This window comes from Castor canadensis, chromosome 5, assembly GCF_047511655.1.
Source record: "Castor canadensis chromosome 5, mCasCan1.hap1v2, whole genome shotgun sequence".
NCBI lineage: Eukaryota > Metazoa > Chordata > Mammalia > Rodentia > Castoridae > Castor > Castor canadensis.
In genome coordinates this window covers 79121219-79138945 of record NC_133390.1, presented here as the reverse complement: position 1 = coordinate 79138945, position 17727 = coordinate 79121219, and the positions used below count along the sequence as shown (strand labels likewise).

The 17727-nt window shown below is 35.0% G+C and overlaps 1 protein-coding gene across 3 annotated transcripts in view; it reads left to right on the top strand.

Annotated features, from left to right (window-relative positions):
* Ostn (osteocrin) overlaps window positions 1-16756 on the top strand; it is a 48766-nt gene extending 32010 nt beyond the window's left edge. For 2 of the 3 annotated variants that reach the window (XM_020174046.2, XM_074072386.1), the window contains 2 exons: window positions 10532-10628; window positions 14744-16756. In XM_020174046.2, the coding sequence (XP_020029635.1) occupies window positions 10532-10616 (85 nt within the window). In that variant the 3' untranslated portion in view covers window positions 10617-10628; window positions 14744-16756. The remainder of the gene's footprint in view (window positions 1-10531; window positions 10629-14743) is intronic. The other variant, XM_074072387.1, reaches the window with a different exon arrangement.
* Window positions 16757-17727: the final 971 nt, after the last annotated feature.

The following is a 17727-nucleotide window of genomic DNA, read 5'->3' as shown; positions in this document are numbered from 1 at the left end:
AGGGACTGCAGATACTATCCAAGTTTTATCAAAAAGGAAAGATAAGCTTAGAACAACAGAATTGCAGAGGATCACAAGAACAGATAAGTAATAAATTTAATCAGAGCTCACATTCTCCACCTCCTGGTTCCTAACATTTTGAATCAAATCTGAGAGAAAGAAGGGATGTAGAAATGGGGAAGAAAAGAAAGGAAAGAGGGAAGGAAGAAAGTGAGGAAGGGAGAGAGAAAGGGAAGGGAGGGAGGGAGGGAGGGAGGGAGGAAAGGAGGGAAGAAGGGAAGAAGGAAAGAAAGTACATTTTATTTTGCTTTCAACACTATTACAGCTTCCTCTATTTGAGTAGGGAAAGTTCAACTATAGTAAGCAAGAAATAAAAATGCTACCTGCATTATTTTTCTTACGCTTGAAAAAATAAATTGGTAGCAGGGACCAATAAATGTTCTGTTTTAATCTATATAATTCATAAGAATATCACACTTCTGTATTGAAAAGTGAAAAGATGGGTTGTGGGAGACCAACACATGTCACCTGACTTCTGTCCCAGCTGTGATTTCCTTCCCCTTTCACTGTCCTTTAAACACCTGGAAGAGTTTGGTTTTTCACTTCCTCTTCCAACTTATCTGAGACTTGCCCTGAGTCTTCTGCATACTAAGGTGGTTTCTGCTTCACCCATTCCTTGTTATAATGGTGTAATAGTAAATAAAATAATTGAAATGGTAAAGGGAAAAACATGTCAGTTTAATATTTTCATATATCCCCCAATTACACTTAGACCTAAGCCTAAATCACATAGAAAAGTTTGTTTTTTACTGCTATCATAATAAATTACAATTTATTATCTTGTAATTCTGTAGGTCAGAGTCCAATAAATCCTCGCCATGCACCCTATGTTGCATGGCATATGTTGTTAGACAACTTTTCCCAATCTCCTTTTCAGTTAGAAAGAGTCTGATGATTGACCCTTAGGCAGTGGGCGGCTGCAAACCTTTCTCTTGCATATTGCTCGAATCTCTCTCTCTCTCTCTCTCTCTCTCTCTCATCTGCCAGTTCGATGCAAGGAAGTCAAGATGTCTGCGGGCTGTTTTCCTTCCTGGAGGCTCTAAGGGAGAACTTGTTTTCTACACATTTAAGTTGTTGGCAGAACAGAGGTCCCCATTTTGTTTCAAAAACTTCTTGGAGCCACATTTTTCATGACCTTTTCCATTATGTTCAAAGCCAGCATGGTAGGTGAAAGTCTTTCACAGATTGGTGATCCTATCTGATTCATTCTTCTTCACTCATCATCTCCTTTTAATGATTCCATTGGCTAGATTGAGTCTACTCAAATAATTCAAGAAAATCTTTGCACCTTAAGGACCTTAAACTTAATGCTATCTCCAAATTTCTTTCGCTGGGTGAAGAAGCTACTATATTGACTACCACTGGAAAATTACTGTTTGAAATAAGAGTCATAAATTCATTTATGTGGATACAGATAATTTATCCACATAAATTATCAGAAAATAAATTACCAGAGAATTTCTCTGGTTTTTCTCAACAGCCATTATTTCTAGGCAGGCCTTCTACCACTTGAGGCACACCCAACTCACAACAGTCATTATTACTTAATTAAATCAAAAGGTATGGATATGCCTAAATTTCATGACTCTTAGCCAATAATTTTAAGCTAATTTTACAAATTTATGTTTAAAAATATGTATTCAATTTGTTACCAAGAGGTACAGGCAGGATGGCTTACATTGGTAATTCCAATTACTTAGGAGTTGTAGTTCTAGAGGGTCGAGGCGCAAGGCCAGTGCAGACAAAAAGTTAATATGACCCCATCTAAACAAAGCAGTCAGGCATGTTGGGGCACATCTAGGGTCCCAGCTGTGGTAGGTGTAGGTGGGAGGATCAAGATCCAATGCAGGCCATAGGCAAAAAGGCAAAAACCTATAGGAAAAAAATGAGTAAAACAAAAAGGGCTGAGGGTATGGCCAATGTGATAGCATGCCTTCCTAGCAAGCATGAGACTGAATTCAAACCTCAGTACCACCACCACAAAGAATAAAAGGATAGGAAAGAGAAGGAAAGGGAAAATAAGGGAAGGAAATGCAAATAGTAGTCCTAAGAGTGTATGTTTTCTAGAAGTCTGGAAGGACGTACAGGTGTGGATACAATAAGAATAAATATTTTTCCTTGATTTTCTTGTTTTAAAATTTTATTTCATTTTTGAATTAGCATATATTAATAATATGAAGGAATTTCATTATGATAATTCCATACACATACACAGAGAACCTTCAACACCCTTAATTTTCTCTTAACCAATCAAAGTTTTAGGAGACAAATTCTTATAAGATAATTCATAAAGTCAATGCAATAACAAAACCAAAAGCCAACCCAGAAAGAAGGATGGATGTGAATTAGCACAAAAGAAGGTTGAATTACAACAATTTCCTCTACTAATTGGTCTGGTGTTTCTCAAAGTAAATGGAAAGTTAACTAGCTACAAAAAAATGTCTTCTGGACAATGTTAGACTTCATTTGTTGCAGTGCGTACTGCTACTTTTCATCATATTAAAGTAGTTGCTGCTGCCTCGTCAGACAAGTATTGGCATTTCAAGTCGTACTTATCAAACACGTTAATAAACCATAGAAATGTCTCTGTTTTAAATGTCTTCTTTAATCATTCAGATGAGAAGAGGAATGTGACTTTGAATGTAGGAAATATGTGGCCAACATCAAGTGTGGTATAAGCCTATTTCACGTTCAAGATCTGGTATGGGGCTGGACAAAATACCAGTTCTGGTTAATGCCAACCAAATTTGCTGTCAATAATGAGATAAATTCATGACAGGGTAAAAATTGCTGTCTACTACAGAAAACTGCTTCTTATTAGCAACATTACTTTGCTGCTCCATGATCTACTTCTAGGGGTGATGCATAATATGACAGGCTTTTTGTGTGCTTGCTAATAAAATATATTATTCCTTATAACAAAATGAAAATGGGTGTTGAAGCTGTCTGTGTACAGTACATAGTTTGATATTTTCTTGGCTATTAATTAGAATGAATCCTATTATGATGCTATTTACATTTGAAAAAAAACCACAGTATTGCTTTTTGGGAAAAAAGATCCTGGCTGTGATATGGTAATATAGTTTAACAAGATGCTGTCTTTGGGGGAAATTAGGTAAAGTCTGCACAGTATCTCTCTGCACTGTATCATTTCTTGAAACTGCTTGTGAATTTACAATTACCTCAAACTAATAAAATTAATTAAAGGCCAAAAAAAAAGAAGGTTGAATTACAAGAAAAATATACCATAACTCTATCATTTCTTAATAACCCTTCAGGGTAAACATCATATCAACCTTCATGTGTGTTTTTATCACCCTAGGCTCACAGTACTAAGCCATTGCCTGGTGGATAGAAGGCTCTAAATATAGAGTAACTGCTTCCAATTAATTATTTTAAATAAATTAAGCAATATTTTTAGATTTTATATGCAAGTTACAGAAGTTAAAATCTTTCATATTTTCATTTTTCTCCATACTTTTCAGAGCCTTTTAATAAGTTACTTAATTGTAATAACATTAACACTTAAGGAAAAACTTACCTTCAATAAAAATGAGAGATTATCTTTGCTATTAATATTAATTCATCATCAATTTTAAGAGTCATTTAAAACTTTTGAAAGCAAATACAATTTCTGATTCATCAATCCTGAGTACCTAAAAGCACCTTATATTTAGTAGGCACACAGTAAATTATAGTAGAAAAAACACTTGAATGATAGTAGAAAAAAACAGATATTTTCACTCATTTTTAGGGTTTATGTAACAGAAATTAACAGTATAATTCAAGTAATTAGAAAAGAATCAAAGAAGCTACTCAAAATGTTCTAAAGCAAAATTTTTTACTTTTTTCAAGTTTTTTTAATTCATTTATTCATATGTACATACATTGTTTGGGCCATTTCTCCCCCTTGCCCCCTGCAGCCTCCCTCTCCCCCAAATCCCCTCGCTTGCAGGCAGAACCTGTTCTGTTCTCTTCTCCAATTTTGTTGAAGAGTAGATGTAAGCAATAATAAGAAAGACACAGCATTTTTGCTAGTTTGATATAAGAATAGCTATACAGAGAGATTCCTAACATTGCTTCCATGCACAAGTATATTACAACCCGAATTGATTCATCTCTACCTGACCTCTTCCTACTTCCCGGTCACCTTTCCATAGTGGCCTCTGTCAGTTAAAGATTACTTCATTTGTACTTGTACAGTGGGCACATCAAATACTTTCAAGTTTTGGGTTTCCTACATTTCCATATTCCTCCTGTATATGTCCTCCCCTTAGCATGTGACCCATGTCTAATAATATTACTGCATTTGTTTTAAATCTAAAGTTCACATATGAGGAAGAACATACGATTTTTGGCTTTCTGAGCCTGGCTAACTTTGCTTAAAATGATGTTCTCCATTTCCATCCATTTACTTGCAAATGATAAGAATTCATTCTTCTTCATGGCTGAGTAAAATTCCATTGTATATAAATACCACATTTTCTTAATCCATTCATCAATAGTGGGATACCTTGGCTGTTTCCATAACTTAGATATTATTTTATTGAGGATTTTTGCATCAATGTTCATTAAGGAAATTGGCCTATAGTTCTCTTTTTTTGGGGGTGTCTTTATCTGTTTTGGGGATGAGTGTAATACTGGCTTCATAAAATGAATTGAGCAATGTTCCTTCCCTTTCTATTTCATGGAAAAGTTTAAGGAGAGTTGGCATTAGTTCTTCTTTCAAGGTCTGATAGAATTCAACAGAGAATCCTTCAGGTCCTGGACTTTTCTTTTTTGGGAGGCTGTTTATTGCTGCTTCAATTTAATTTTGTGTTATAGATCTATTCAGGTGACTAATATCCTCTTGGGTCAGTTTTGGGTGGTCATAAGTACATAGAAATTTGTCCATTTCTTCAGGATTTTCAAGTTTCTTGGAATATAGGTTCTCAAAGAAGTCTCTGATGATTCCCTGGATTTCCATGGTGTTGGTTGTTTTTGTTGTTATCTCTCCTTTTGCATTTCTGATTTTACTGATTTGGGTTTTTTTCTCTCCTCATTTTAGTCAGGTTTGCCAGGGGTCTGTCAATCTTGTTTATTTTTTCAAAGAACCAGCTTTTTGTTTCATTGATTTTTTTTGTATTTTTTTTGTCTCTATTTCATTGATTTTGGCCCTTATTTTTATTATATCTCTCCTTCTGCTTGTTTTGGGATTTGCTTGTTCTTGTTTTTCTAGGAGTTTGAGATGTAGCATTAGGTCATTAATTTGGATCTTTCTGTCCTTTTATTATATGCACTCATGGCTATAAACTTTCCTCTTAGAACTGCCTTTGCTGTGTCCCATGGGTTCTGGTAGGTCATGTTTTCATTTTTATTAACTTCCAGGAACCTTTTAATTTCCTCCTTTATTTCATCAGTGACCCATTGATCATTGAGCAATGTGTTGTTCAACTTCCAATTGTTTGCATATTTTCTGCTGTTTTTTTTGTTGTTGAGATCTAGTTTTAATGCATTATGATCAGATAAAATGCATGGGATTATTTCTATTTTCTTATATTTGCTGTGGCTTGCTTTGTGCCTTAAGATATGATCAATTTTGGAGAAAGTTCCATGGACTACTGAGAAGAATGTATATTGCGTGGATATTAGATGAAATATCTGTAGACATCAGCTAGGTCCATTTGATCTATGGTGTGATTTAGTTCTAGAATTTCTTTATTGACTTTTTGTTTTGATGACCTATCTATTGGTGATAAATGGGGTATTAAAGTCTCCTACTACCACTGTGTTGGAGTCTATATGTGCTTTTAAATCCTTTAGAGTATGTTTGATGAAATTGGGTACACTGACATTTGGTGCATATAGTTTGATCATTGTTATGTCTTTTTTGTGTAGTTCTCCTTTTATTATTATGGAGTGTCTTTTTTTTCTCATTAGATCAATGTAAGTTTGAAGTCTCCTTTGTCTGAGATAAGTATTGCTACTCCTGCTTGTTTTGGGGGGGCCACTGGCTTGGTAAATCTTCTTCCAGCCTCTCACCCTAAGCTAGTATTTGTTTCTGTCAATGAGATGGGTCTCCTATAAACAACAGATTGTTGGATCTTCCTTTTTAATCCAGTTTGCCAATCAGTGTCTTTTGATGGGGGAGTTGAATCCATTGACATTCAGTGTTAATATTGATAGGTATGTGATGATTGCTGTCATTTAGTTGTTTTTGTTTGAGGGTTTGATTGTGTGCAGCTGAATCAATGTTACTCTCCAATTCCTTGTCTTTTCTTCTCCTATGGTTTGATACTGCCTGTCCTCTCATGGTTTTGTTTGCTTTCATTTTCTGTGTACAGAATTTCTTGGAGAATTTTTTTTGGTGGTTTGGTGGTCATATATTGTTTTAGTTTCTGCTTATCGTAAAAGACTCTTATTGTTCCATCTATTTTGAATGATAGTTTTGCTAGGTAGAGTATCCTAGGGTTGAAGTTATTTTCATTCAGTACCCGGAATACCTCACTCCATGCCCTTCTTGTTTTTAAGATTTCCATTGAGAAATCTGCTATGACTTTTTATGGGTTTACCTTTGTATGTTACTTGCTTTTTCTGTCTTACAGCCTTCAATAGTCTTTCTCTATTCTCTGTGCTTGTTTTTATAATGATAATATGTCGTGAGGAAGTTCTATTTTTGTCAACTGTTTGGTGTCTTGGAGGCTTCCTGTATCTGAAGGGGCATAATTTTCTCTTGATTTGAGAAATTTTTTGTTATTATTTTATTGAATATATTACAAATCCCTTTGCTTGCACCTCTTCTCCTTCTTCAATGCCCATGATTCTCAGATTTGGTCTTTTGATGGAGTTGGTGAGTTCTTGCATATTCCTTTTGCAGGACTTGAGTTGTTTGACTAATAGCTCTTTAGCTTTTTCTTTAATTTTCATTTTATCTTTAAGTTCTGAGATTCTGTCTTCCACTTGTTCTAATCTGCTGGAGCGGCCTTCCACTGGGTTTTGTGTTTCTGTTTCATTCTTTTTTCTGAAGTTTTCCATCTCTTGGGTCTCTTCATCTTTAATATTGTCTATTTTCACCTTTAGTTAATTTATCTCTCTATTTATAATGTTCTCTGTTTCACTTTGGTGTTTATTTAGGGCTCCTCTGAGTTCATTTATTTGTTTCTGTGTCTTCTTTATTTTTGGTGTCTTGGTATTTCTTGAGTGCCTCTTGTATGCTTTGGTTAACTGTATCTAGTATCATCTCCATGAAATTCTCAGTGATTACTTGCAGGATTTCTTTTTGAGTCTGTTTTTGTGGACATTGTTGGGTTCCTTGGTGTCATTTATCTTTGTTTTGTTTCAGTCCAGAGCTGGGTATCTTCATTTCCCTCTAATCCTGTATTAAATTATTTTTGGAGGGAGAATGATTTCCATCCCTTTTTCTTCTTCCCATCGCTCCACTTGGTACTGTGCAACTATGTTCTTGATAGGCTAGTTGGTTTCAGTCACCTGTTTTCTTGCCCTTGATTTAATTTTTTGTTTTGTGGCTCTCTTGGGTTTTTAGCTAAGTTGGTGTGTTATTTCTGTCCCTGGTCTAGGTGTAATTTAGTATTAAGTAATTCACAGGTTTAATACCCAACTAGTAGTTTATGTGTTGTATAGAAGATCCCCTTGGTAGTAATGTCTATAAGCAGTGAGAGTTGGGAGGTTAGCATTTGTAATGCTAGCTATAGAAATTTGGGGAGTTGGATAGGATGGCACTAAAGGGGAAGATGGGAAGTGGGTTGGGTGAGTGGGGAAGCAGTGTGGGGGCTGCTGTTTTTGTGTCCTTGTTTCTGTTTGTGTGTATTTCTGTTGTTGTAAAAGAGGGTGTTTATGTTAAGGATTGCAGGGGTTTGGGGTTGTGTAAAGTTGGTATAGTAAGTTGAAGGAGGAAAGGGTAGTCTGGTGACAGGTTGGGGGAGAATGGGAGGATAAGGTGAGGGCTGGGTGAACAGAGTGGTTGAGAAGGGGCAGAATGAGTTGTTGGAGGGAGAGCAATGGGTTTTTGCACAGGAGAGGGAGGGAGCATGAAGAGGGTAGAAGTGAATGATGATGATAAGTTTGATAGTATAGAAAGAGAAAAAAGATAATAGAAATAAAAATAAAAGTAGAAAACCCACAATAACAAGACTAACAGCAAAAACAACAACAACAACAAAAAAAACCCAAAGAAATCAGAGGGTAGAAATGAACAAACAAACAAAAAACAAAACAAAACAAAAAACCCTCCAGGTTCAGGAACAATAGAATTTTATTCTTAGCTTAAGTTCTGGAGTTACTCCTCTGGCATCCAGTCCTGGTATTGGCATATAAGCAGAAGCTCTATCGTGGTCTCACCAAGTGATTGGTTTGTGAGTAGTCTTTTGCTCTTCTGTCTTTTAGCTGCAGCTGCTTGGTCAGCTCCCCCGTAGTGAGGTGTGGCAGTTTAAGTTTGCATGCTGTCCTCGGGTTCTGGAGATAAACTCTGTTGTCCACTAGTTGTCCTGCTTTGGAGGTGGCTTTTTGCTGTGCTGGTTTACTGGGATTTCAGTGCTGGGGGTTTATTTCTTTGCCCAACCCATCAGCAGGGTCAGTATTCCATCAGCCCTCCCCTGCTGTCAGAATGTTATGATGGTTTGCTGTTTGTTTTTCAATTTTGTGGGGCAGTTTGACTTTGGGTGCTGTTCACTGACTCAGGTGATGAGTTTTGTGATCTGCTACCTGCCCACTTTGGGAGTGACTTATCATCCACCCGCTGTTGGCCTTCCTGCCTTTCCTGTGTTTGTTTACTGATAGTTCTGCTGAGATTATCTCTTTGCCCCTCCCCCTTTCTCCAGTGCACCTTCAGAGATCCCACCCCCCTCTGCTGTGTGCTAGATTACAGTTCACTGTTTATTGTTCAGGGGTTTTTTTGGGGGGGGAGGAGGTCAGTCTGCCCAGGGGGCTATGCTGGTTTATCCCAGGGGTAGCTGGGAGAATTTCGCATGATGCTTGGTGCTCACCTGTTTGGTCTGCCAAATCTCTCACAGGCAAGTTTGGAGCCAGTGGTGGTGGTAGCGGCAGCATCCCACAAGTTTTCTCAGTGTAATGTGGCAAGGAGAAGCTTTCCACAGGCTAGGGGTTCAGCATGTCACAGTTTTGATTTTCATTGGTGTTTTATTTTTGCCAAGTGTTGTTCTAGCACCTCAGCAAGGTTTTGAAGTCATGGAGCTCATGCAGTCTGCTTCCACACCCTAGTCACCATCTTGGATCCTCTCTCCTCTTTAACTCTTTAAGCTATTAAGATTAAAATGTCTTATAAGGTAATAAGTCTTATATCACTGAGATTTTCAGGCAGTAAACTGTATTATTATAGTTCATTTATAAAAAGTTGAAGCAGAAATCTTTGTATTTGGTGTGCGGGGGGAGTAACTTTAAAGATTCTTTTTATTCTAAAAATGTTCAATTGATGATATTGTTTGTTTCTTGACTTAGGTATTTATTCCACTTTTAATCTGTATTATGGCTAATATTGTTCACATAGTATAGTCTCTTTTCTACATGCATAAGCCAAAAGCATCTAACAAATGTATAAATCAATTACCTTCTTTTGTAAATAAGTCATTTACATAGTCTTCTGAGCTTATCCGACCCATCTCTGTCTTCATTAAGTAGTTTCAAACTTCTCTTAACTCCACAGTCAGACAGTGAAAGATACACACTCAAAGTTCTTGGACCTTCCCTATTAGAATTTTGGTTTCATACCAAAAGTTATGATAATAACCAATCAAATAAAAATGTATTTTTAAAAACAATTCTTTTCCTCTTAAAGAACTAATGTATAGAAACACATAAACTGTAAGGTTCATTAGGCCTCTTATAGCCCAGTGTGGATTTTTTTAACTTCATTTTGATAATGAAACTGTTTTATTTTTTCACATAACATTTGACATAGCAAAGATATAAGCAAACATAGCTCACCTAAAGAACATCTGTAGGGCTGGCGGAGTGACTCAAGTGGTAGAGTGTTTGCCTAGCAAGTGTAAGACCCTGAATTCAAACACCAGTACACCAAAAAAAGAACATCTGTAGTGACATCTAAGTAAAGGCATGAGAGGGACCCCAGCCTTAGCATCTATACTCTTTCCTTTCCCACCACAATACTTCTCCAGAATACCCATTTTGAGGTGGAAGTTGAGAAAAACAGCCCATCCAGTCTAATCTTCCTCAGTTACCAAGGAAATGAAATCTGAGAAGGGAATGGATTTACCCACTAAAGCATTCAGCAATTTAGTTTGCTCATAGGACCTGGCTTTTCTTATGGCCTATTTGAAGTTGAGTAAGTTAGCTTCTCTAAGCTTCAATTTTCTTGACAAATATTCAAAGTATGAGAATGGTAACTATTTTTTTTACTCTAGCTCCTAAAGAAAGCCTCCAGACATCCATGAAGTACAAGACCAAAATCTGATGACATGTACTTTCGCTTTAAAAAAATCTCCTTCGTTTGTTTCAGGAAAGTAGTAAATCATCCCAAAAAGCGATTTGGTATCCCTATGGATCGAATTGGTAGAAACCGGCTTTCAAATTCCAGAGGCTAATCAATGCCAATTGTGAGTACAATTTGAACAAGCAGCAATATGTGCAGGTGTTTGCATATACATTACTTTTGATTTCTTAGCTTATAAATTCACTTTTTCAAGCATTTCTGTATTACACTAGTATATTGATATTGAATAATTTGAGAGACTTTTAGAACGCAAAGGAATATCCTATACCTTATCCTTTAAAAAACCATCCTGGTCTTTCACCTTGAACACATGATTTAGCTGTTTTCACAAACTCCTGTGTAATGATTGAATATTAATATGAAATAAGGGTTACATTTCTAATTAACACAACAAATCATCTTCATAAATATACATAAATTTGTACCAATCCCTTTGTTGTGGAGACACATTATAGTGATGTACACTTTTTTGTTATTGATGGATTTATTGCTGAATTATGATAATAAGGAACAGAGGAGAGAGAATGATGTAGCAGAAAGACTATTCACCACCTTATTCACACCTTATTCAAATCCTGCTTCTGTCACTCATTTGTTATCTTTATTTCTGATAAGATACTTTATTTTTCTACATCCTTTACATTTAATTAATAGCATAGTGGATTGCAAAGATTAAATCAGATGTTCATAGTGGTCCTAGAATATATTGAACACACAATATTTGCGAATGATAGTAATTTATACTACATTTCTGCTGGATCCTATACTTGGTTATTCACATGAATTTCTTCATTTAATCATCATGTTCTATAAAATAATACTATCTCTAGAATCTTTAGAACAGTAAATGGGGTAAAGGTGACAGTGAAAGAGATCAGGCTTTGTGGGTTCAAATTCCAGGTTCATATCTCAGTTATTTACAAACTATGGGGCCTTACTGAATTTCTGAAATCTTCCTCCATAAAATGAAGATGATAATAATATCTTCCATATAGCATTGTCCTGAGGATTAAATGAACTGGCACACATTAAGCACTTAACATAGTGTCTGACCTGTAGTGGAAGGTTTAGACATAATTAATTCACAACATAAAATAGAAAGTTATGCAATTAGAATTAAAATCTGGAAAGCTTAAATACTGATTTATATGTCAAACACTTTATTTAAGCATATATATTATATCCTTCAAACACTAAATATTTGCCGGGTGCCAGTGGGTCGTGCCTGTAATCCTAGCTACTAAGGAGGCAGAGATCAGGAGGATAATGGTTCAAAGCCAGGTAGGTCAAATGTTCTTGAGACCCTATCTCAAAAAAATTCATCACAAAAAGGGCTTGTGGAGTGGCTCAAGGTGTAGTCCCTGAATTCAAGCCCCAGTACCACAGACACTAAATATTTCAATATGAAATCTAAGAAGATATTTTCTCCCAATAGGATATTAAGGCAACCTGGAACTGCTTAAATGATTTCAGGCTAGAGAAGAGGAAAGTCTGCTTTCTACTTCACTCATGGCTATCCTCAGACCAATTGCACAGACAGCCAAAAAGTGTCACATCAGCCCTTTTCATCTCATAATTTAAATCAGCTGAGTTGTTCTCTCTCCTCAAATGCTCTAAAGCCATAATGAGAGTTCAATATTTTTGTCAGAATAACTTAATTAGAAGAATTTTGTTCTATAGGGATTTGCTAATTGATGATATTCTATAGTGACTGAGTTCCCATAAATATATAAGGGTTTATTAAGTAATGCCATTCGAACAGCACCATATTCAAAATTCAGATTAATCTGTTTTTCTTTATCCCCAAAAATATACTTAGTGTGGTCACTCTGAGTTGTTAAAAACTGCCACACTGCACTTGAATAGAAATTGCTATTATAAACCAATGGAATCAGGATCAGGATCACATCTTCCTGTTTGTTAATATATTAACATTATGAGTCTGAGATTAAAATAATTAAGTTTGACTGGTTTCTACCTTTGCCACCCTCTTTATATTTCTGAATTCAATCAAAACAAGTGTGACAAATAAATTACATAGGAAACTCATTTTCACATGAATTCTTGGATCATAGACACTCTAGAGAGCTATTAAACTATGAAGAGAGTTGAATTAATCCAATGTCCTGAATCATTGTAGGTGGAAGCCAAGTTAGGTCTTTGTGTCCTTCTCTTGCCAGACTACAATGACCATCTTGACAAGTGCTATCTTTATTATTAAAACATTTAGAATAGGCTTAGAAAAGAACATCATATATTTTCTCTTTCTCTTTTGTCAGTCACTGTGGGTTCACCTGCTCAACCATTATGTTTCTATCCATTATTTCCCACCATTTATCACTGAGATTTCTCAGATATTTCCCATTTCCTCATTTGAAGTTTTGTGTTTTATATAAATAGAAAAATCCACAAAATAATCATATATTTATAATTTCCAATCAAATTTTCAAAATTTTTTGCTGTATTCTTTTCTATGGTCACAATATCCTTTACAATCAAACAGTGGATACAATATGTACATCATTTACAAGATAAAAACTTAAGAGAAGTCAAATAGCATTCAAATAGTCACATAGCAAAGTAGATACAGATTCAAGAAGTTAAAGTTTTCTTTAATCCAACCCCATCTTTTTAAATAACAATTTAGTATGCTGGGGTTGTGAGAGGAAATGGATTTACCCAGAATTTTACAAATCTCAACAGAACAAGACCCAAGGTCCCAAGTCTTGGAACTTCTAGGACAATGTACTCTTCATGACACCTCAGGCCTTCTTGGTCTTAAATTGTCACTGCTGGTTGTTAACTTCACTGATCACATATTTTTGAAACAAGCAGAATTTTCAGTGGGGATTGAAATATTCTCTTTTGCAAAAGGTTAGTTGTGGGTTTTCACCTTTTGGGTTTCACTTTTAGTCTTCACACTAAAAGAAGTATCTAATCATAGAAGTTCTGCTTGGTTCAGGGTCTAGTCTAGATACAGCTGCAGTGTACTACCAAATTTCCAAACTAAATGCCAATCGCTTCTCTGCTAATATGTTCTAGAAAGGAAAATAATCTGATATTTATACAATGTCTTCCTCAAACCATTATTATATTATACCAAAGTTTTAACTTCTAATAGGACTTCTCTCTGGGTAACTGAAATTCAGATATTTTGTTTAAGGTATCATAGCTTCCCTGGACACAATTAGCAAGTTCTGTATCTCTACCATTGACAATCAGGCTACTACTTGATGAAATAAAAAATATAACTATTAATGGTGCTGTCTCTTGTTACTACATGCATTAAGACTTTTAATAATGTCAGGTCCATGTAGCGGTTTTGCACTGATAATTTTTATAATAGGGCAAAGTGGACACCATCACTCATATAAATCAATATAACTGAAATACAGCAGGAATATCATGGGTATATGGTTTGATCGTTTTGACATGAACAAAATATACAATTATCAATGTGTTACCACAATAAGCAGAAAGTTATAGTCAGTTATTATCTATTTTTCTTTTGCTTGTCAAGTCAACATCCTTTGGACCAATACTGAAAATTCAAAAGAAATAGAATATAGTAGTTATATGCCTAACACAGTGGCTTAAGCTTGTAATTCTCACGATTAGGGAGACAGAGATCAGGAGGATCACAGTCAAGGCCAGCCCAGGCAAAAGTGCTGAAGACCCCATTTCAAACAATGGCTAGAAGTGGTGGCATGTGCCTGTCATCTCAGCTAAGTGAGAAAGCGCGCAACTAGGAAGACCACAGTCCAGGCCAGGCTGGGCATGAGGCAAGACCCTATCTTAGAAATAACCAACACATAAAGAGATGGCAGAGTAGCCCAAACGGGAGAGCATTTGCCTAGCAAGCTAAGGTCCTGAGTATAACTCCCAGTACCACCATCACCAAAAAAAAAATTTATATATATATATATATATATATATATATATATGCATACACATATACATGCATATATTGTAACTATCTGAGGAAAGGACTGAGAAATTTAGTAATTTTCATTCAAACTTGAGCACAAATGCTCCTTTTACTCATTTTTATTGAAATTATCCTTTTGCATTATTGTCTTCAAAATGAAAATATGCCAGTAAATAAAAGCTAAAATGAAACATCATCTACTTATAGACTTGGCTTTTCTCTGGTGAAGTTGATGGATTTTCACCTGACCTACAGACTGGCTTTAAAAATTTCTACTTTCATTTCTGCAGATGCAGCTTCCTTGTGTGAAATGTCACAGAAACATGGACGATGCTTCAGTGAAGATTTCAATACTCCTTAACAACTAAACTTTTAAGGAAATGACCTTCTGCAAATTCTTTCCAAGGCTACAACTTCAGTCCATCACATCACAGTATTGTTACAGTTTCAGCTAAATTGTGCAGATCATTTCAATGCATGCATATTTTTTAAATATATTTTTGACTATTCAAGAATGATTACCCACCCCTAAACCTTACTTTAAAAAATAATAGTAAAAAAAATGCAATACAGTGAAATTATATTCACTTACCATCTGTATGCACTTATCATTCATGTTTTTGTAGTTAAAGAATAACAATGAAAGACAGATTTGCTTTTATAAAATTAGATACAATCTGTTACTGGAGAAGAAGGGAAGAAAGCAATTCTGTATCTTTTCTCTTGAGTGCTTTTATCTCTCTTATTTTCTTTGTCTAGAACCTGTTGGGTAATAATTAGGCTTCTCTTACCATATTGAAGTTTCAATCAAGTTTAAACAAATAAAACACAACCCTAGTGAGTTGTGAATCCCCAGTGACCTTAGAATTAAAGAAGCCAAGGATATCACTCATTCGTTAAGTTTCAATATTCTTTACCCCCTAAAATTTCTCTAAATTTTAACTACTAGTTAATTAAGGCAGTGGTTCATCGTCAGGGGAAAAATTACACATGGAATTAACAGGTGAAAGCAGGAAGGAAGTTAAAGGACCACCAAGTAAGCAACCAAAGCAGCCAAAGCCAGCAAAGTACATAGAACTGTAGCAAGGTTCATTTCAGCACAGGATAATAAATGACATTTTTAAGGTATTGACTCATCTAAAAGTTGTTTAATCTATCTTACATACTGTGCTTATAAGACATTGAGAAGCATCATATATTTGGGAGTGACTTTTAAAAATCACATTATCTTGACTGACCTATCAAACGCATCAGGCTTCGTATTTTAGAAAGCTCAGTTCTCAGCAATAACTGTGGTACCATGTCATTTAAATACATAAGTCTGTTGTGCATTGTATATGCTTTCAAAACACAAAAATAACTTATTCCAGGGACCAGAGATTTGGCATAAACTACTTAGCTGAAGTGTATGCAACTTTTAGAAACCACTTCTTTAAACCCAGCAATCACTGTCAAACAGACCAGATGTGGGAGGAAAACAGTTTTGGCCAGTAGAGGAAAGACATATTTTAGCATATAAAGAAAGAGTGTTATGAAAAGATGCCTTCATATTAAAAGTGAAGAAGAGAAAATGGCTGTAGCTAATCTTAAATAAAAATTAACTAAGGAATTTTTATGATTCAAATAATGAAATAAATTCAAAGACACATCATGGTGACAAAAACGCGTTAGAGAAGACTTGACAAAATACTAGTCTTTACAAAATACTCATATTTCAGTTGTCCAATGTGCTTTTTAGAAATCCAGTTTTAAAAGATCTGAAGAGGTGAAAGAAATGAATATGTGTACTTAGAATACATAATGGTTTTATAGGTAACTTTGTAGCTTTTCTCTAAATTTACCAAATTCATGATACTCTTCAATTTAAGTTTAGAAAAAAAAAACAGTAAATGAATGTTTCTTTGAGTTATAGTAGAGAGCTGTAGCAAAGAGAAATGAATTTTGAGGAAACCAATAATGCTCTTCATAAAGTTGTATTAGAAAGCTAATGGTGACGTGCAAAAATCTGCAGGACTCACAGTTTGAAAGAATTACTTATGTGAAAGTAATTATCTCTCTTGTCCATCTTTCACTTGCCCTCTGATGTCCTATGGAAATGTTTCCTATTTCTTGGAAACTATTTCTTTCTTTTTCTCCCACTGGGCATTTGTAAGCCTCTAATCCAATCAGACACTGCTTTGAGCTTTGACCAAAGATATTAAAACCCGCTTTAGCCTAAAAGTTTCTCATGTTAATAATTTGAAGCTGGATTTAAACAGTCCCTTTCCTTCTGTCTTTATTTTTTAATTAGAAGTTAGGTTATGACATCCAATATAATTAAAATAAAAGATCACATTGTATTAACTTATGTTGCATTCTGTGTAATGCATTTATCTCGTAATATATACACTAAACTTTAATGGAGACGAAATGTTTTTCTCCACTTACAGCTCCATTTTATTTCATATTTTAATTATCCCATCACTTCATCAAGAAGAGAAAATAAGGTAGCAATATACTAGTTTAAATAGGGTCTTCTTTAGCACAAGGGTAAATTAAAATATTTCTGTTAAGAATGTGACAATTCATCTCATTTTTTGTTCAATGCATTGTCTATCCTAGTCCAACTCTATTTCACTGCGAAGCATCAACTTGAAAGTACGTTTATGTTTAAACAAAAAAAAGACACTTTGCCATTTTTGTTGTTTTTGTTCCTGTATGAGTACTGGTGACAATCAGACAAGAACCCTTTCATAAGACGATGTCGTTAATTGCTAGCTACAGTGTCTTAAAATTTATATACATGCTTTATAAATTTCATATATATGCTTGCTGGTAGTCAATATAAATTAGCATAATCTCAATGACAGCTATCCTAATTAGCAGAAAAGAGGGTAGCCAGCAAAATCATAAAAAGAGAATGAATAATAATGCATATTTCCCACACTCATTGAGTCAATATAATTTATTTTCACTTTCCAAGATGTTTTTTAAAATATTTTCATTGACAGCTCAACAATATAGTTAACACAGGATGAAACTGCATATAGACAATCATTTTATGAAAAGCATACAATACATTAACATTCTCGACTTTAGTTCAAAATTCATTTTGATAGTCCCATACAATTCTAAAGTGCAACTGGCTTGTCATTATTCATAACATAAACATTAAATACATTGTAATATTGTAACCCACATAGTAACAAGTTAACAAAGTGAGAAAAATAATGAAACAACTACAATCTTTAAGCAGTAGAGCATATATGTGTGTGTGTGTGTGTGTGTGTATGAG